General features: G+C 41.6%; 1 protein-coding gene and 1 long non-coding RNA gene across 3 annotated transcripts in view; one reads left to right on the top strand and one right to left on the bottom strand.

The window, feature by feature from the left end:
- Nucleotides 1-5,153, bottom strand: part of dkk3b (dickkopf WNT signaling pathway inhibitor 3b) — a 30,438-nt gene extending 25,285 nt beyond the window's left edge. Inside the window, exon 1 of the mRNA XM_072592478.1 lies at nucleotides 4,837-5,153. Coding sequence (XP_072448579.1) covers nucleotides 4,837-5,028 — 192 coding nt within the window. The 5' untranslated portion in view covers nucleotides 5,029-5,153. The remainder of the gene's footprint in view (nucleotides 1-4,836) is intronic.
- A 140-nt stretch (nucleotides 5,154-5,293) lies between these two features.
- LOC140493716 (uncharacterized) overlaps nucleotides 5,294-20,718 on the top strand; it is a 35,344-nt gene continuing 19,919 nt past the window's right edge. The window contains exons 1-2 of one of the 2 annotated variants that reach the window (XR_011963750.1): nucleotides 5,294-5,515; nucleotides 5,825-5,937. This is a non-coding gene — a long non-coding RNA (uncharacterized lncRNA). The remainder of the gene's footprint in view (nucleotides 5,516-5,824; nucleotides 5,938-20,718) is intronic. The other variant, XR_011963751.1, reaches the window with a different exon arrangement.

Consider the following 20,718-nt stretch of genomic DNA (forward strand, 5'->3'; position numbering starts at 1 on the left):
TGTGGGAAATTATGATGTGACCTTAGTTTCTACTCTTACTTCCTTCAGTATCCTTAGACACGTCCTTATAATTCAGTCCTCTAGATATAAACAGCAGTATTCCATTAGCTTTCTTGATTATTTTCTTCACTTGTCTGTGACATTTTAAAGATTATGTACCCAAAACCCAAAGGCTTCTTTGGACATCCAAGGTATTTAACTTCTTGCTACCTCGAAAGTTTCCCGATCTATTTTTTCAGTCTAAGATGGATAATGGTACACTTGCTTACACTGAAATCCATCTGCCACAGTTCTGCTCATTCATTTAACATTAAATTACAAAGGGATATTAATAGACTATCTACACTGCCTACAGGGTAGCCTATATTTGTGCCATTGGCGGATTTGGGTACATGACCTTCTATGCATTATCTAAATCATAATGTGAATAATTCAGGCCCTAACACAGATCCCTGTGAGATACCAAAGGTCACATCCTGCCCAACATGAATACCTAGCTATTATTTTCTGTCGCCTGCCGCACAACCAATTACTCAGCCATGTCAGTAATTTGCCCTCAATTCCATAGACTTCTATCTCAGTTAACAGTCTGTCATGTGGAACTTTATCAGATGTCTTCTGGAAGTCCATGTAACCAAAATACATTAACATTCTTCTGTCCACTATCTTAATCACCTCTTCACAAAAATTCAATGAGGTTTACCAGTTATGACCTACCTGTCAGCAATCCATGCTGAGTCTCACTGAAAATTTTCAGGGTGTTCAGTTACCCCATCTTTGATTGTAGACTCAACAATTTCGCCATAACAGATATTAGCCAAACTGGTAAGTCATTTCCTGTTTGTCCTCTTTCAGCCTTCTTTAAAAGCAGACTGCAATTTTCCATTTCAGAGGGACATCTTCTATATCCGGGGAAGTCTGACAAATTGTAGCTACAGCATCGACAACATGCTCCCCACTTCCGTTAACACCCTCGGGCGGAAAGCGTCAGGTACCAGGGATTTGTCACTAATCCCATTAAATTCCTCACTATCAATGTTGACTTACATTAATTTTATTCAGTCTCTGTTCCCAATCCACTATTAACTTTCTCAGTACTTCCAGCAAGCTATTCTACTTTTATGCTGTAAATATGGAGGCAAAATAATTAGTCAATATGTCTGCCATTGCCCCATTGCTGCTGACCAGCTTGTTTTCCTTTGACGTAATCATAAAATTTTTTCTTATTGATTTTGGTATCCCTGGCAAGTTTCCTTTCAAAATGCATTTCAGTAACTTCTAAGCTGGGAGCTAGAGAAGACCTTGCTGCACAAATTACCGACACTGCTTCCTACATTTCAGCAGTTACTAAATTACAGAGGTACTTCAATGGTGGTGAAGTGTTTCAGACACCCATTGAGATTGTAAATGGTGCTACAGAAGTGCAAATTCTTCCTTTTTTGTATTACGATCACCTTCTCTATGTGGAATGGCTTGATTAACTACGCAAAGTGAATGAAGTTTATATTTCACTCTGATCCCCTGTGGTGTGAAATTTCTTCCAGGATATTTTGGCTTACTGCCTGGCCTTTTAGGAAACCCTCTAATGAAAAAAAATGTCTTTTGTACACATTAACATTCCTGTCTGGTACGATTGATTTAGGTCAACTTTTTAACACTTCCAGTTGGAGTATACATTTGGAGCTTATATTTGGTGAGTTAACCAATTTGAAAATCAACATTTAAAGCTGACTACCTTTACACAGTAATTAACAGCAGAGAACAGACCTTAGGGACCAATGTTCTTTGCTGTGTTTATACTCCCCATCAGTCTCTTACACCCAACTTCACCTCAAATTATCAACATACCCTTCTACTCCTTTCTCCCTCATGCATTCATCCACCTTCTTCTTCTTCAGGAATATGGTATTCATCTACACACTGTCGTAGTGAGTTCCAAATTCTAAACACTCTGGAAGAAAAAAGGAGGTTTGTCCTGAATTAGCTGTTGGATTTATTAACAACTATTTTATATTTCTGATTTTAGTTCTGGTCTCCTAGATAGTGGAAGACATCTCCTCCATGCCTATACTAAAGGTTTGTATCAGATCAGCCACCAGGTTCTCTCTACTCTATAGAGAAGGATCGTCGAGGCTGTATAATCTTTCAGCACATGTATAATCACTCAATCCTGCAATCAGCCTTCTAAACCTTTATTGCACTTTCTCCAGTCCTTCTCTATGACTTTGACAGATGACAACTAAACTGTGCTTAGTACTCTCCAGGACATCAAACCAAGGCTAGATCTAAGTTTAATATAAACTGCCCTGCTTTATAATTCTATTTCCCTAGAAATAGAACAAGAGATTTGCTTTTTCTTATTGGTCTCAAATTTCAATGATTTGTCTACTAAAGGATATAGCTGCCCTCTTACACCATTTGGTGGCTCAGTGGTTAACACTGCTACCTCATTGCACCAGGGACCCAGATTCGATTCCAGCCTCAGGCGACTGTCTGTGTAGAGTTTGCACATTCTCCCTGTGTGTGCGTGGGTTTCCTTCTGGTTTTCCAGTTTCCTCCCATAGTCGAAAGATGTGCAGGTCAGCTGAATTGTCCACGTTAAATTGCCCATAATGTTAGGTGCACTAGTCAGAGAAGGATAGGTCTGGGTGGGTTTCTGTTCAGAGGGTCAGTGTGGATTTTTTGGGCCAAGGGGCCTGTTTCCACACTGTAGGTAATCTAATCTAACTTCTTTAGAATGTGTGGTTCTATTGTACTGGAGTAATGATGTTTCTCAAGGCATGTCTTCTGCTCATTTCTCCATGCCATGCTGACTTGTATTTCTAAGAACCTTCCATTTTCAACTTTAACTGAGCAACATAATCAGGGAAAAGTATGAGACCCTTTGTTGGACCTGGTGTAGCTGGCAAAAGAATACAGGCTATCAAGCTGCTATCTCACAGAGAGACAACTGGTGGTTGTTCAACCGGAGGGTCACCACCCCTCAGGCAAGGGGAAAGGTTGAGAAAGAGAGTCCTTCATGCTAACCTCAGCCAGTGTGGGACTTGAACCCATGCTATCCAACCAACTGAGCTAATTGACCCTCTTAATTTTGTTTTTAATCGAATTCATGACAGCATTTGAACCTAGGACCCCAGTACATTACAGGTAATTCTTCTATAACGCGATGATTCCATACTTGTTGTAGAAAAATAGCACTTTAGAGACAGTGCTTGAAGGATTGGCGACGTAATCATTTTATAGCCAACACACACTTTAAAAGTTCGCTCTTTAGAAACACAGTGTCCCCAATTTGTCAATTGCGTTACAGCTAATTCACCTTACCGAACCATATGTTATAGCGGAATGAGTGGAGGTTCTTAGCTCCTTGAGAGTATAGTCACAGGTAGATAGGATAGTGAAGACGGCATTCGGTATGCTCTCCTTTATTGGTCAGAGAATTCAGTATCAGAGTTGGGAGGTCATGTTGCGGCTGTACAGAGTATTGGTCAGGCCACTTTCGGAATATTGTGTGCAATTCTGGTCTCCTACCTGTAGGAAGGATGTTGTGAAAATTGAAAGGGTTCAGAAAAGACTTTCAAGGATGTTGCCAAGGTTGGAGGATTGGAGCGAAAGGGAGAAGCTGAACAGGCTGGGGCTGTTTTCCCTGGAGCGTCGGAGGCTGAGGGGCGACCTTATAGAGATTTATAAAATCAATAGGGACATGGATAGGGTAAATAGACAAACACTTTTCCCTGGGTGGGGGAGTCCATAACTAGAGGCCATAGGTTTAGGGGAAAGAACGTCATGAACCACCCTCAATGTTCACTTCCTCCACCACCAATAACTGTGACGGCAATGTGCGTCATCCACAAAATGCACCACAACAATTCACGAAGCTCCTTCAACAACACCTCTGAAAAGCCTGGTAATTTTACTGCTCCTTCACTGACGCTGGGGGTCAAAATTCCAGAATTCCCTTCACAGTGTACCTACCTCCCAGTTACCGCTGCAATTCAAGGCAGCAACTCACTACCATCTTCTCAAGGTGAATTAAGATGGACAATAACTGATGTCCTCTTCGCGCCATGAAATGGTTTTTAAAATTATTTTTAATCAAATATTGGAGAAACTCAGCAGGTCTGGCAGCGTCTGTGGAGAAACAGAGTTAATGTTTCAAGTCTCACTTCTCCAGTTCTGAAGAATCACACCGAACTCAAACCATTAATTCCCTACCATCTCTCTGTCCACAGATGCCGCCAGCTCTGCTGAGGTTCTCCAGTATTCAGTTTTATCTCAGGTAGTTAGAGCTGCAAGAGATTAGAGATTGGAGTAAGAGGAAGAGAAGTGAAGTTGGAAAAACTTGTTAAGCAAGAGCCAAGTACAGACCATCCAGGGTGTGCAATTACGTCAGATTTATTTTTGAAAAAGAAAGCCATCTGCATTTCCAAGAGGGAAAAAAATCCAAAAAATCCCAACCCAACTATAACTAAAGCAGTTAGAGAGTCGAATGGCCTCCATAAGGAGCCAAACTTGTTTGATAGGAAGAAACTTTTCGAGGATTTAAAATCACTCTGAATGATGCTGAGTGAAAAATATCAAAATCGGGAAAAGGAAAAATTATAACTGGGCAGTTAAACCCAACCACTTTCTAAAACTGCGCAGTAATTCTCTTCTCCCCCACAATCCATTATCCGAAAGCAAGTAGTCTCGTTTAGAAGAAAGTATTAATGTCATTGAGCAGGTGCAATCTCTCAGTACAGGGATGGATGAATAACTGATCTGACCGTTGCAATATAATAGAATTCAGAAACTGTAAAATAAAGGCAGAGGCGCGTCCGAAATGAAATATTTTACCTCCCGAGCGGCTCCTTGTAGCTTCTGCTGTGTGTCCTCCATCAGCTCCTCCACCTCCTCAAACATCTCCCGGAGGCTCGTTTGGTCCACGCTCTCAGTCGCATCTTCCTGGGGCAGTTCTCTGTGCAAAGCAGGAATACAGTGGGCAAAGGGGGCCACGGACAGAAGCAAGAGGAGTAGGGCGCTCTGCATAATGCACCACGCTGTTACTGCAGCTCTGCAAGATGCACCACCCCGATACAGCAATCTCTGCGTGACTCACCGCTCCCCTCTCCCCTGCTGCAGCCCCTGCACCTCCCCTCTACTCTACTGCAGCCCGTACACCCTGCACCTCTCCTCTGCTCTGCTGCAGCCCCTGCAACTCCCCTCTCCTCTGCTGCAGCCCGTACACCCTGCACCTCCCCTCTGCTGCAGCCCGTACACCCTGCACCTCCCCTCTACTGCAGCCCGTACACCCTGCACCTCTCCTCCCCTTTCCTCTACTGCACACTCTGCACTATACACATCTCTCTCTTTCTCCTGCAGTCTCCGCACCGTCTCGAACTCCCGATCCCCGGGAGTCTCGCGCTTCCGGGTTCCTCTTGGCTCCACCAATCAGCGGCTCCGCTCACAGCTCCGTGTGCTGCCACTCCAAGAAGATAACAAAAGCTTTGCAGGAGCGTGAGAAAGCAAGGTGGATGTAGGAAAACGCTCCTAAATTTTAGCAGCATGTTATGAGTTCGTACCTGTAAAGAGTTTTGCAGTGATAGATAGCGAGTTGGCAACAGTATGTAGTGAGCTGGCAGTAATAGGCAGTGTAATGATAGTGAGCCGTCAGTGATCGTGCATTGACATTAATATGTAAAGGGGTTTGCAACACAACCTTTCTCAGTGTCAGTCTGAGGAATACTGACACAGATATAGCAGGCAATCATGTTGAAATCTTTTCACAGCCAACAAAATGGAAATGTAAAAGCTCTGATTCTGTATTTTTATGTTAAAATTTCAGATGGTGAATTATATTCTGGATGTAGGTTTGCTCGCTGAGCTGGAAGGTTCGTTTTCAGACGTTTCATCACAATACCAGGTATCGTCTTCAGTGAGTCTCCAAATGAAGCACAGGTGGTGTAACCCACTTTCTATTTATATATTTGAGTTTCTGAGGGTTGGAGATGTCATTTCCTGTGGTGACATCATTCCCTGTGGTGGTGTCATTTCCTGTTCTTTTTCTCACCGGGTGGTAAATGGGATCCAAGTCAATGTGTTTGTTGATAGAGTTCCAGATGAATGCCATGCTTCTAGGAATTGTTGTGCATGTCTCTGATTGGCTTGTCCTAGGATGGATGTGTTGTCCCAGTCAAAGTGGTATCTTTCCTCATCCATATGTGAGGATACTAGTGAGAGTGGGTCATGTCTTTTTGTGGCTAGTTGATGTTTATGTATCCTGGTGGCTAGTTTCCTGCCAGTTTGTCCAATGCGGTGTTTGTTACAGTTAGATTAGATTACTTACAGTGTGGAAACAGGCCCTTCAGCCCAACAAGTCCACACCAACCCGCCGAAGCGCAACCCACCCAGACCCATTCAACTAACACTACGGGCAATTTAGCATAGCCAATTCACCTAATCTGCACATTTTTGGATTGTGGGAGGAAACTGGAACACCCGGAGGAAACCCACGCAGACACGGGGAGAATGTACAAACTCCACACAAAGAGTCACCTGAGGCGGGAATTGAACCCGGGCCTCTAGCGCTGTGAGGCAGCAGTACTAACCACTGTGCCACTGTGCTGCAAGGTATTTTGTAAATTACATAGTGAAATACATTATAATGATTGTGTTAATGCAGAACTGAAGTAACAATAAACAAACTTAATATAACTCTAAAATTTGTGGTGTTTTGATCATAATGGAGATGTTTAAGATCTAATAAATAGAAAACTTGTTGCTCAGGGTCCATGAGGGCGAATTACAAAGTTAGATCCCATTCAGTCTGAAGAACTGAATAGGCTGAGAGACAGAGAAGGGTGGTGGAGACTTGTTTTCAGACTGGAGGCCTGTGACCAGCAGTGTTCCACAGGGAATGTTGCTGGTTCCACTTTTTTGTCATTTTATAAGTTATTTGGATGTGAATATAGGAGGTACAGATTAGATCAAAATTGGTGGTATAGTGGACTGTGAAGAAGGTTATCAAAGATTATGAAGAGATCTTCATCAATTGGGTCAATGGGCTGAGGAGTGGCAGATGGAGTTTAATTTGAATAAATGCAATGTATTGCATTTCTGTAAAGCAAACAAGGGCAAGACTTAAACAGTTAATGGTACGGCCGCAGGTAATTTTGTAGAACAGAGGGACCCACGGGTTCAGGTATACAATACTGTGAAATTTGCGTTATAGAAAGACAGGGTGGTTATGAAGATGTTTGGTATGCTTGCCTTCATAGCTCAGCCCTTTGTATATAGGAGTTGGGATGTCATGTTGAGGAGTTGGGGTTGCCCTGTTATAGGAAGGATATTACTAAACTAGACCGGGTTCAGAAAAAAATTACCAGGATGTTTCTGGGAATGATTCAATGGCTGTAAATCCATTTATAAATGGTGAATAAGACATGATGCTAGGATTCCCATTCTGTTCTCATTGCCACCAGCTTTTGTTGGTGCTCAATAAGAATGTGAGTGGTGAGTTGAACTGCCTTGAATTGGCTGGCTCCATTGTGAGACTTGCAGTCTCCTAATCACTGCACATTTCGTGGAGTTGGGCAAGCTTCTCCATGAGGAATCATGAATCATAGTCTGGATTATTTTGGAAAATTGAGAGCACAAACTCGTCCAAAAGCGTTATGTGAGTGTAAACACAGGTGCATAGAAGTGTTGATTTTGCTTGATTCATATCTTTATGACAATTTATTTTGTCTGTGATCTCTTTTGTCAAAGTTTCAATGCTTAATATTTTCATTAACCTATTTTTCTAATCAGCCAGTTCTGAGATATTATTACACATCTCTGAAGCAGGTGAGATTTAAATGTCGGCCTCCCAGTCCAGGAATAGGGATACTATCACTGTATCACAAGAGAGCCCCTTGTTTCAGTGCTTATATTTTTCTCTCGGATAATTCTTTGCAATCATTGTTTCATTGGTTTTTTTAAAATCTATATTTCTAATCAATCTGTTCAGAGATGTAATTACACACCAACATTTAGTGTGCTTTAGCTGAAACCCTCCAAACCAAGCAACATCCTTGTAAATCGTTTCTGAACTCTTTCAAGATTAACAACACCTTTCCTAAAGCCAAGAGAGTAGAGTTGAAAGCATCTGACCAAGGTCCCATTGTACCCATCTCCATCTGAGATAAGCTTCTTCACTGTTTGCTGCATCACCAATTTTGGTGTCATCTGCAAAATTATGAACCATACCTCCCATATTCAGATCCAGATCATTTATATCAATGACAAAAAGCAGTGGAGCTAGCACCGGTCCTTACAGTACACCACTGGTCACAGGCCTCTGCCACCACCCTGTGTCTAACACCTTCAAATCAATTTTGTATCTTATTGGCAAGCTCATCTTGGATTCCATGTAATCTAACCTTGCTAACCAGTCTATTCTATGATATCAAGCTGACTCACCTCGTTACTATAGTTTTCAGTGCTATTTCGAGAATGTTGTCAGGGGCCCATGGCTTTTGCAGCATGCAGTGCCTCCAGCCGTTTCTTAAAGATTGGCACATGTAATGCTGACTTCAGAAGGAGATCAAAGAGGATTTATCCATTCAGCACTTCTGGCTGAAGATTGTTGCAAATGCTTCAGCCTTATTTTTTGTATTGATGTGCTGGGCTCTCCTATTATTGAGGATTTAAATATTTGTGGAGCCTTCTCTTCAACTGAGTTGTTTAATTGTCTGCCACCATTCATGACTGGATGCAGCAGAACTGCAGAGCTTAGGTCTGATCCATTGGTTGTGTAATTGCTTAGCTCTGTCTAATACTTGCTGTTTATTTTATTTGACTCTCAAGTAGTCCCGTTTTATAGATTCACCATGTTGACACCTCATTTTTTGGCATGTTCGGTGCTACTCGTGCACACTTCATTGAACTACAGTTGCTCCCATAGCTTAATTGTAATGGTAGAGTTAGGGGTATGCTGAGGTTGCAGAATGCAGTGAGGTACAATTCCTTTACTGCTGACGGTTCACAGCACCTCTGGATTAAAAGGCAACATTTAACAGGCATCTGGATGGGTATATGAATATGAAGGTTTTAGAGGGCTATGGGCCAAATGCTGGTAAATGGGACTAGATCCGTTAAGAATGTCTGTACAGTATGAAAGACTTGGACCAAAGGGTCTGTTTCCGTGCTGTATAACCCTATGACAGATTAGGGATTTCCAAATGAAATTTCTGCAGTCTTACAACCTACCGAATTCCATCATATACAGCAGTGTTTCTCAACGGGAGTGGAAGTGCCCCCTAAGGGGATTTTACATTCCTTCGGTGAGCATTGAAATCAAAGGGGGCAGAAAGGGGCATTGAACGACTTTGTACAGAGCTTACCAATCACTTGGAAGACTGCTGTGTCATAGAGTCCCAGAGATGTACAGCATGGAAACAGACCCTTCGGTCCAACCCGTCCATGCCGACCACATATCCCAACCCAATCTAGTCCCACCTGCCAGCACCCGGCCCATATCCCTCCAAACCTTTCCTATTCATATACCCATCCAAATGCCTCTTAACTGTTGCAATTGTACCAGCCTCCACCACATCCTTTGGCAGCTCATTCCATACACGTACCACCCTCTGCGTGAAAATGTTGCCCCTTAGGTCTCTTTTATATCTTTCCCCTCTCACCCTAAACCTATGCACTCTGGTTCTGGACTCCCTGACCCCAGGGAAAAGACTTTGCCTATTTACCCTATCCATGCCCCTCATAATTTTGTAAACCTCTATAAAGTCACCCCTCAGCCTCCGACACTCCAGGGAAAACAGCCCCAGCCTGTTCAGCCTCTCCCTGTAGCTCAAATCCTCCAACCCTGGCAACATCCTTGTAAATCTTTTCTGAATCCTTTCAAGTTTCACAACATCTTTCCGATAGGAAGGAGACCAAAATTGCACATAATATTCCAACAGTGGCCTAACCAATGTAATATACAGCCGCAACATGACCTCCCAGCACCTGTACTCAATACTCTGACCAATAAAGGAAAGCATACCAAACGCCTTCTTCACTATCCTATCTACCTGTGAATCCACTTTCAAGGAGCTATGAACCTGCGCTCCAAGATCTCTTTGTTCAGGAACACTCCCTAGGACCTTGCCATTAAGTTTATAAGTCCTGCTAAGATTTGCTTTCCCAAAATGCAGCACCTCGCATTTATCTGAATTAAACTCCATCCGCCACTTCTCAGCCCATTAGCCCATCTGGTCCAGATCCTATTGTAATCTGAGGTAACCCTCTTCGCTGTCCACTACACCTCCAATTTTGGTGTCATCTGCAAACTTACTAACTGCACCTCTTATGCCCGCATCCAAATCATTTATGTAAATGACAAAAAGTAGAGGGCCCAGCACTGATCCTTGTGGCACTCCACTGGTCACAGGCCTCCAGTTTGAAAAACAACCCTCCACCACCACCCTCTGTCCTTCTACCTTTGAGCCAGTTGACTATCCTGAATCAGTCCTTGCCTTTCCAAATACATGTACATCCTGTCCCTCAGGATTCCCTCCAACAACTTGCCCACCACCGAGGTCAGGCTCACCGGTCTATAGTTCCCTGGCTTGTCTTTACCGCCCTTCTTAAACAGTGGCACCACGTTTGCCAACCTCCAGTCTTCCGGCAACTCACCTGTGACTATCGATGCTACACATATCTCAGCAAGAGGCCCAGCAATCACTTATCTAGCTTCCCACAGAGTTCTCGGGTACACCTGATCAGGTCCTGGGGATTTATCCACCTTCAACTGTTTCAAGACATCCAGCACCTCCTCCTCCGTAATCTGGACATTTTGCAAGATGTCACCATCTATTCCCCTACAGTCTATATCTTCCATATCCTTTTCCACAGTAAATACTGATGCAAAATATTCATTTAGTATCTCCCCATTTTCTGTGGCTCCACACAAAAGCCGCCTTGCTGATCTTTGAGGGGCCCTATTCTCTCCCTAGTTACCCTTTTCTCCTTAATATATTTGTAAAATCCCTTTGGATTCTCCTTAACTCTATTTGCCAAAGCTATCTCGTGTCCCCGTTTTGCCCTCCTGATTTCCCTCTTAAGTATACTCCTACTGTCTTTATACTCTTCTAAGGATTCACTCGATCTATCCTGTCTATACCTGACATATGCTTCCTTCTTTTTCTTAACCAAACCCTCAATTTCTATAGTCATCCAGCATTCCCTATACCTACCAGCCTTCCCTTTCACCCTGACAGGAATATACTTTCTCTGGATTCTTGTTATCTCATTTCTGAAGGCTTCCCGTTTTCCAGCCGTCCCTTTACCTGCGAACATCTGCCTCCAATCAGCTTTCGAAAGTTCTTGCCTAATACCGTCAAAATTGGCCTTTCTCCAATTTAGAACTTCAACTTTTAGATCTAGACTATCCTTTTCCATCGCTATTTTAAAACAAGTAGAATTATGGTCGCTGGCCCCAAAGTGCTCCCCCACTGACACCTCAGTCACCTGCCCTGCCTTATTTCCCAAGAGTAGGTCAAGTTTTGCACCTTCTCTAGTAGGTACATCCACATACTGAATCAGAAAATTGTTCTTGTACACACTTAAGAAATTCCTCTCCATCTAAACCTTTAACACTATGGCAGTCCCAGTCGATGTTTGGAAAGTTAAAATCCCCGATCGTAACTACCCTATTATTCTTACAGATAGCTGAGATCTCCTTACAAGTTTGTTTCTCAATTTCCCTCTGACTACTGGGGGAGTCTATAATACAATCTCAATAAGGTGATCATCCCTTTCTTATTTCTCAGTTTCACCCAAATCACTTCCCTGGATGTATTTCCGGGAATATCCTCCCTCAGCACAGCTGTAATGCTATCCCTTATCAAAAATGCCACTCCCCCTCCTCTCTTGCCTCCCTATGTATCCTGGAACATTAAGCTGCCAGTCCTGCCCATCCCTGAGCCATGTTTCTGTAATTGCTATGATATCCCAGTCCCATGTTCCTAACCATGCTCTGAGTTCATCTGCCTTCCCTGTTAGGCCCCTTGCATTGAAATAAATGCAGTTTAATTTATTAGTCCTACCTTGTCCCTGCCTGCCCTGACTGTTTGACTCACTTCTGTTCTCAGCTGTTCCCGTTTCAGATCGATCTCTTTCCTCACTATCTCCCTGGGTCCCACCCCCCCACCTTACTTGTTTAAATCCTCCCAAGCAGTTCTAGCAAATGTCCTTGAAGGACATTGCTGTGTGCTGGTGGATAGTTGCATAACACGAGTCTGTTATTTTCCCTACACCCATGGAGGCGTGCGCTCTGATTGGTTGCTGCGCTATTATTGATAGCCTTGTCTGTGAATGGCAAACCATTTGAACTCGTTCGCAGTTGGCACTGATTCTACTGCCGAGATCAATATCACCCTAACTCGTGTCGCTTCTAGGAAGAAGAAACGCAGCTTTTCAACTGTTCTACTGGGTGGCAGAATGAACGCACAATACAGCTAATTAGCCAGTCAAATTTTGCCACTTGTCTGAGCATCTTAAAATTATCATGATAGGTTAATACCGATGATTCCATCAGGGTATTTGAGCGACACTGTAAAAATGGCCACATCGAGTAAGAAAAAGTCCAGGCAGTATAGCATGGACTATTTGCAATATGGCTTTATTCAATCTCCATCTAATAAGCAGTTACCATTGTGCTTGTTCTGTGAACAAAGTTTTTCCAACGAGGCAATGAAGCCTTCCCGTCTTATTAAACATTTGGAAAAGAAACACAGTGACAAAAAGGACAAAGATTTGGCATATTTTCAATCATTAAGGAATAAATTCAATCAGCGACCAACGATTTCCACTGCTTTTTCAAAGATGGGAGCCACAAATGTGGATGGCCTTGTGGCATCATACAACATAGTTGCAACATAATTGCAAAATATGGTAAACCTCATTCCGTGGGTGAATCGTTGGTGCTTTCAGCTATTGCCGAAGTATTATCAACTGTGCTACATCAGGAACCATCAAGCGTATTCCTCTTAACAACGATTCCGTGAGAAGGCGCATCGATGGCCTCAAATGTTGAGGATAAATTATGTTCCCTTTTGATATCGAAAGAAATCACCTTACAAATCGATGCAAGTACTATAAACGGAAATCAAGCTTTACTTTTGGGGTACGTACGTTTCATCGACAAAAATGAAATATGAGAAGAACTACTTTTTGCTCTGGATCTACCAACAGATACCAAAGGTAAGACTATCTTCGACTGCGTCAAGGATTATTTTGATAAAAAGTCTGTTCCCCTCAAAAACATTGTTGCTTGTGCTACGGATGGCGCGCGTGCTATGACTGGCCAACATTGGGGATTTGTCGCATTATTAAAGAGAGAAGTGCCACATGTTTTCACAGTACACTGCATTATCCATCGGCAGCATCTGGCTGCAAAGAAACTTAGTGAGGCCCTCAACCATTCTCTACAAGTGGTGATACATGTGGTAAATTATATAAAGAGACACGCTCTGAATGAATGACTTCTCCGCCAACTCTGTAAAGAGAATGAAGATGAATTTCTGCAATTGCTGCTACACACAGAAATGAGATGGCTCTCGAAAGGAAAATGCCTCAATCATTTCCATGAACTGTTCGATTCTATCATCGAGTTCCTACACAGAAATAATGAAAACCTTTGTTTGAAAGCCGAAACTGTAAAAGACGACTGTGCATATCTCGCGGATATATTCAATAAGTGCAATTCGCTGATCATGCAGATACAAGGAGATAATGTGAATTTCATAAAAGCAAGGAAGGCTGTTACATCTTTTATTGTGAAACTTGATCTCTTTCATCGGAATATCAGTCGTCGTGAGTTTTACCAGTTTCCGAGTTTAAACAATATTGCGGAGGATGTTACTGATGATCAATTACTTATCTGCTCAGCTCACATTCGTGCACTGCAGGATGATATGAAAATACAATTTGCTGATCTTATCGAGATGGATATTCGCCTTCAGGAAGAGATGATAGAGCTCCAAAATGACACTGCAATGAAAATTTGGTTTTTGCCCCTTTTTTGAATTCAAGATGCCACCCGATGTCATTTCCCGCTATTAAGCGAAGAGGCGAAGCGGTTTGCACGATTATTTCCTACCCCTTATTTGGTTGAGAAAGGATTCAGTGCCATCACCAGAATACAAGATAAGACCCGCAATCACATGGACGTTGTTCAGCGTGGTGACCTGAGATTACTTTTGACAAAAATTGAACCAGATGTATATGATTTAGCAAGACAACATGAACCACAAGGATCACATTGACTATTTTGCTATCACAGACTAACTTTTATACAGAGTGAGATGAAAGTAGGTAGACAGTAAGAACAGTACTAAATTATAACATTTATTTTTTGTTGTATATAAAACATATTTCACAAAAGTTTTCCATTTTCAGCACTGCAGTGTAATGAAGTTATCTGTACAAAAACAGACTTTGGTGATTTGGGGCATTGCATGATTTCAAGGATAAGAAGGGGGCATTGAATACGGAAGGGTTGAGAAACACTGATGTACAGTTCCATAATACTGTCATCAGCGTTTCTAAGTTTGTCAAAACCTGATCATAACTGATTGCAGTCAACCAATCAGCTTTCTTATAAATTTTATTCATGAAAACCTTCATTGTGTTAAAATTTCCAGTCTTGAGTTGCTAGATAAGTTTGAAGTCTGTCCCATTTAGTATGGCGATAATGCCACACAACGTGATCTAAGGTATTCTCAGTGTGAAGGTGGGACTTCATCTCCACCTACACTGTCATAGACATGTATCTGCAGCTGACAGATTGGTGAGGATCAGATCAAGCATATTTATTCCTCTTGTTGGTTTGTTCACCACCTGCCACAGCCCCAGTCTAGCAGCAACACCTTTTGGGATTTGACCAGCTCAATCAGTAGTCCTGCTGCTCAGCCATTCTTGGTGATGGACATTGAAATCCCCACTCAAGAGTATATTCTATGCCCTTGCTACACTTGGTATTTCTTACAAGTGATGTTCAATGTGGAGGAAAACTGATTGAGCAGCCAGTGGGGCGATGGTGGCGTTAGTTGAAGGGTGGAGGATTATGTGATAACCAGCAGGTTTCCATGATCATGTTTGACCTGGTCCATGAGGTGTCCAGAGTCAATGTTGAAGTCTCCCAGTGCAACTTCCTCTTGACTGAATACACTATGCAGCCACCATTGCTGGGCTTGCACTGCTTGTGAGACTGGACATACCCCGAGATGCTGAAAATGGTGTCTGGGATATTGCCTGTCAGATATGCTTTCATTCTGGCATTTAAGTTATTGAACTATGCCAAAATATAAAGTATAGGTAGACTTCTAGTTTTGATGCAATTTAAGTTTGTAGATGATACACACTGCTAGAATAAATGTTGGAAGTACAAAGAAAATGTCCAAGGAAAGCATTCCTTCCCATCAGCGTCTGTAGCACAAAGGTGGCAATCATGATACAAAACAAAATGGAGGGCACACTGTTAACAAATTGGCTAAACAATTTAGATACATGCAGTAGTTGATAGTTTAAAAGGAGAATTGTAACTAATAGAAATGAGGTCAGAAATGCTGTTGATAATTTTGAATAGTGAAGTAGATTTTGGAGTTGCAATGAGTAAATTATGTTGCGACACAGGGTAAACCCTCCTGCTTAATTTAAACCAGCAACACAGCACAGATCTATCCTGTGCAGTAATCTGTGAAAATTCAAGAGGCCAAGAACTAGTTAAAGTAAAAATAACAACTTTATTTCTTAAAGTATAACAGAGAATAATTAACTAACAACTATTTACAACTCCTTCCTCTAACTTATCTTTTACCTTCCCCTTCTATAATAACCAGTCCGATAAAACCCCTGATTAAGATTTACCAAAAATTAAAGTTTTCAAAACTGGCTTGATGTCAAATCTTCTATCTTGCATCTTCCTGTGTCTTCTTAGGGATTACACTTCATAGGTCACAGATCAATAAAAGTACCTTTAAGAGAGCTATTTTTCAGGCAGTCTCTACATGCTGGTAGTTTGGCAGTTCTCCTCCCAACTGTTCAATTTCCCCCGATCTTATACCCCAAAGCATCAGATTGTGTCATTAGGTTTTAAGATTGTCAATATACTAAATTCAAACTTGGTTGGAGTTTGGTATTTTTTGGGCATATAATTTAAACTGATTGGCCTAATTCAAACTTGTTTTGTTGTTTCCAGGCAACTAGCTACTGAATCATATGTTATATCTTGTTTAGAACACTTGGTGCTGTCAGGTAGTTATGCTAGCTTTTAACTCTCTGAACAGTACAGTATACCCACATTTCATAACAATGAGCCCCAGAAATGTTCAGGATGTAGTAAACTGATATTTCAGGTTCAATTCAAAGTTCCATGAACTATCCCAACTCTATAACACAGCAACTGTGAAGTGGAGGATTCCGAGGACGAAGATGCAGATACAAAGCAAAGAAGGTCATTGTGTTGGTCACAAGATGTTTTAGCCCAGTGATGAATGCATTGGTGGCAGAGTCTTTCAGTTGTGCAGCATGTATAATAGACCAGCTAAATTGCTACCTAGACTCCAAACAGGGCAAAAAGGATTGGGTCAGAGCTGAAAATTTGAGTTCCTCCAGTTTCAGATTTGGGAATGATAACATATTAAAATCTTTGAAAGGAATGTTGATTCTGGAAATTTTCCAAGGAATAAATGTAGCACAAATGTAGTGTCAAATTAACACCCCTCTTATTAAGTAGGCTGTTGATAAAGAAAGCACAGACAAAATTGAAGAATGAAAGCTATTGTACTGTAAATGGTAGGTTACATAATTGGCACACTATTGTATTCCTTTATGAAATCCACAAAGAAATTAAAGAAGATACAGGGGTACTATAAACAAATCAGCACACCATAGAATTGGCTTTCGGTGGCATAGGAAATGCTTAATTAACTCAGTTTCATCTTTGTGGATATGATAAAATGCTGGTTGTTTTAAGTGTCATGGTTATCATCTATTTGTGTTTCCAAGAAGCTCCTGATAAAGTCAGGAACTTTCAATAGTATAACAGGTAATAGCTTTGGAGCAGTTAAATAGCAGAGTGGGGTTTTTAAGTTAGCTAAAATAGTGTAAATATAAAATGATTCTTGATGGGAAATGGGAACATTAAAACCAGTGCCCGATGTTCGGTGAAGTTTTCTAGAGCTGTGTGCTGGGTAAACTTAATTTGCCAGCAAGGTTTCTGAACTTTCTTGCTATGGGAGAAATGTTGTTAAACTTAAAAGGGTTCAGAAAAGATTTGGAAAGATATTGCTGGGATTTGAGGGTTTGAGCTATATGGGGAGGTGAATAGGCTGAGGCTTTTTTTCTCTGGAGTGTCAGAGGTTGAGGGGTGACTTTTTTTAGAGGTTTATAAAATCATGACGGGCATGGATAGGGTGAGTAGCCATGGTTTTTTTCTAGGGTGGAGTAGTCCAGAATGAGAGGGCTTGGGTTTAAGGTTAGAGGGAAAAATTTAAAAGGGACCTGAGGGGCAACTTTTTCATACAGAGGCTGATGAATGTCTGAAAAGAACTGTCAGAGGGTGTGGTGGAGGCTAGTACAAATTGCAATATTTAAAAGGCATCTGGATGGGTATATGATTAGGATAGTTTAGGATATCTGGTCGGCATGGATGAGTTAGACTGAAGGGTCTGTTTCTGAGCTGTGTAACTCTGACTCCAAGTGTTATTGACATTCGGGGGTAAAAAAATCTAATGGCATTAATAGTGTTATAATTACACAGGCAATTAGATCATTCATCTTCTAAAGGATTAAAACTTAGTAAGGGTTGCGGAAATAAGGAGTAAGATAAGCTTATAGAAGACATAAATGATTCATGTGAGATTTAGAAGAAATATTAAAGGATGCCGTTATGATCCATAGTTAGTCTTCCTTAAGCATGTGATTTCCCTCTCTTTTTCTTTTACTTTCTCTCTGTCTTCATTTTTCTATCTCTCTTTTCTCTCTATCTTCCTCCCCCATTCCACCAACACATCATCAGCATAAATATCACCTCTGCTGAGCTGCTGTTAGTTCTGAAGAATGTTCATTGGACTCACTGAACTCTGCTTTATCTCTATAGATGCTGCCAGATCTGCTGAGGTTCTCCAGCAAATTCTGTCTTTGTTTAAGTAATGTAGACGCAATGCTCAAATCAGCAGTGTGTTCTTTACACGTGATGCACTGCAGAACTTCACCAAGGTTTCTCAGACAGCACTCTCCAAACCCATGATCACTTCCATCTAGGAGGACAAGGACAGCAGATACTGGGGAACACCACTCAATTCCAAGAGGAGACAGCTCATAACAAGGCAAAAAGAGCCTGTACATGTGGAGAGGTGCTGGACATTAGGGTCTTCACCCTGAAAAAGAGAGAATCTTAACTCTTGCAGAAGAGGATTGGGAATGCTCATGCAAGGATGCTGAGCCATCCAAGTCTTGCCACTCAACATACTGACTTGGAAATATATCACCATTCCTTTAGTGTCACTTGGTCAAAATCCTTGAATTCCCTCCCAACAGTATTGTGTGTCTACTTACAAGACATGGACTGCAGCTATTTACATATTCTTCCTTTGTATATTTGTTCATGGGATGTGAGCAGCACTGGCAAGGGCAGCATTTATTACCCATCCCTAACTGCCCTGGAGATGGTTGTGCTGAGCTGCCTTCTTGAACTGCTGCAGTCCATGGAGTGTAGGGACATCATCAGTGAAGTTAGGAAGGAAGTTCCAGGATTTGACTCAGCCGCAGTGGAGGAATTTAATAGGTTTCCTCAAATGGTAACTTGATACTAAAATATATCTCATTGTAAGTATGGTCCTCTGTGGGAACACTGGGATAAGATGATGTCAGCTTCCTAACTCCCACAGACATGATGATTGTAAATTCTAATTAAAAATAGATTTGTGAAAAATGTGAAAGCAAATATTCCAACCCTGCAAGACTGAGGATGATAGCTGTACAGTGCCAAAATTTCAAAGAATGGAGCTGCATGACTGAAGTTCAGACTTATGTTATTAATCTTAAACTCTATTGTTATTTGATAACATTTGTCTGGAGATCCCAAGTCCTCAAATATTTGAGATTATCATTTACGAGTGTGAGTTGTTCCTTCTCACTGTTATGCACCTCTTCCTGTAAAGGGGATGGAAGCAGAATCTTTAAATATTTTTAAGGCAGGTTTAGACAGATTCTTCATCACCAAGGGGGTGAAAAGTTATTGGGGTAAGTGGGAATATGAGGTAACCAGGCCATGATCCCATTGAATGTTGGAGCAGGTACAAGAGGCTGAGTAGCCTAATTTTGCTTCAGATTTTCATGTTCATATGTTATCCACTTGCTTGCACATGCGCAGATTCCACTAATAATTTTTAAGGAAGAAAATGAACAAGAATGTAGTGGATTCAAAGATATTTCACTTTTCCCATTAAGTTTGCTCTTAGACATTTAAGTGATCCAATAAACTTGTCCCCAAGCACCTAGCACTAGGGTTGATGGATGTGAAAATTAGACAGAGTGTATAGTCTGCAGCTATTGGGACTGCAACTCCCCAGCGATGTCCTGGACTCTCTAGAATTTGAGGTGACCTAGGGAACCCAGGAGAAACCTCAAGAATGTGTAGAACCCCTTACCTAAAGTGGTTGAGGAGAATAGCATAGAAACAAGGAAAATTGTCTTTCTGAAGAAAAATTGAATCTGTCAGACAGGGCTGTGATTAAAATTGTATTGAATGTCTTTGACATGGTGTTTGCTAATTGTTTGCCATATTTCTTGCACAATGACTACACTTCAGGAAGTACTTAATTGGCTGTGAAGCACTTTGGGACATCTAATGGTTGTAACAGATGCTAAGGAAATGTAAGTATTTCACTTGCCCTAATACTGTATCCCTGGCTGATTAATGACTCTGAGAGTGATTTTTCTGGTGAGGTTTTGATGTACACCTTTACACAGGAAATTTTGAGGGAAAAATGGATCTCTTTTGGAAAATAAGAAAGGGGCTCGCAGGAAATCTCCTGCCAGTTTTCCTCCAAATGTGAACCTGTTTCTCAACACTGATTCTGACTCTGTTCACAGCACAACCTTTCTGCCTCACAATGTCCCAACCTGCACTTCCAACTGGATGCAGGTCCCCTTCTCCAGCTCTGTTTGGCTACCTTTGGTTGGATTGTCATGCTGAGACAGCAGGAAATGTGTGTGAGCAGATCACTCATCTTCCATTCTGCCTACTTCATCATGTTGAAACCTGTCAATCTCAGCTCACTGAGGCTCTCTGTTTCCATAACATTGTCCAACCTCACTCCAACCTCTCAACTCATCAACTCTGAAACTATAATTCAATCCTGTGTTACCTTTAGACTCCACTTCAAGCACTCTTGGTTGAACACGCATCTTCAATTCTCCTCGAGTTTGAAATCATCTGCAACTTTGCCTCTAACCGAGCATGCACCAACTCCTTTTCAAGCATCACCCCTGCTTTCACTGACCTACACTGGCCAACAGTGCAGCAATGTCTCAGTTACAAAGTTCTCATACTTGTTTTCAAACCCCTCCATGGCATCTCAATCTTTCTATCTATGTAATCTGCTCCAAACCCACAACCCCCTGAGATATCTTACATCTCGAACTCTGGTCGATTTAGTACCCCAGATTTTAAATGCTCTCTCAATAATGTCC

Source organism: Chiloscyllium punctatum, chromosome 22, assembly GCF_047496795.1.
Source record: "Chiloscyllium punctatum isolate Juve2018m chromosome 22, sChiPun1.3, whole genome shotgun sequence".
In the NCBI taxonomy this organism is placed as follows: Eukaryota; Metazoa; Chordata; class Chondrichthyes; order Orectolobiformes; family Hemiscylliidae; genus Chiloscyllium; species Chiloscyllium punctatum.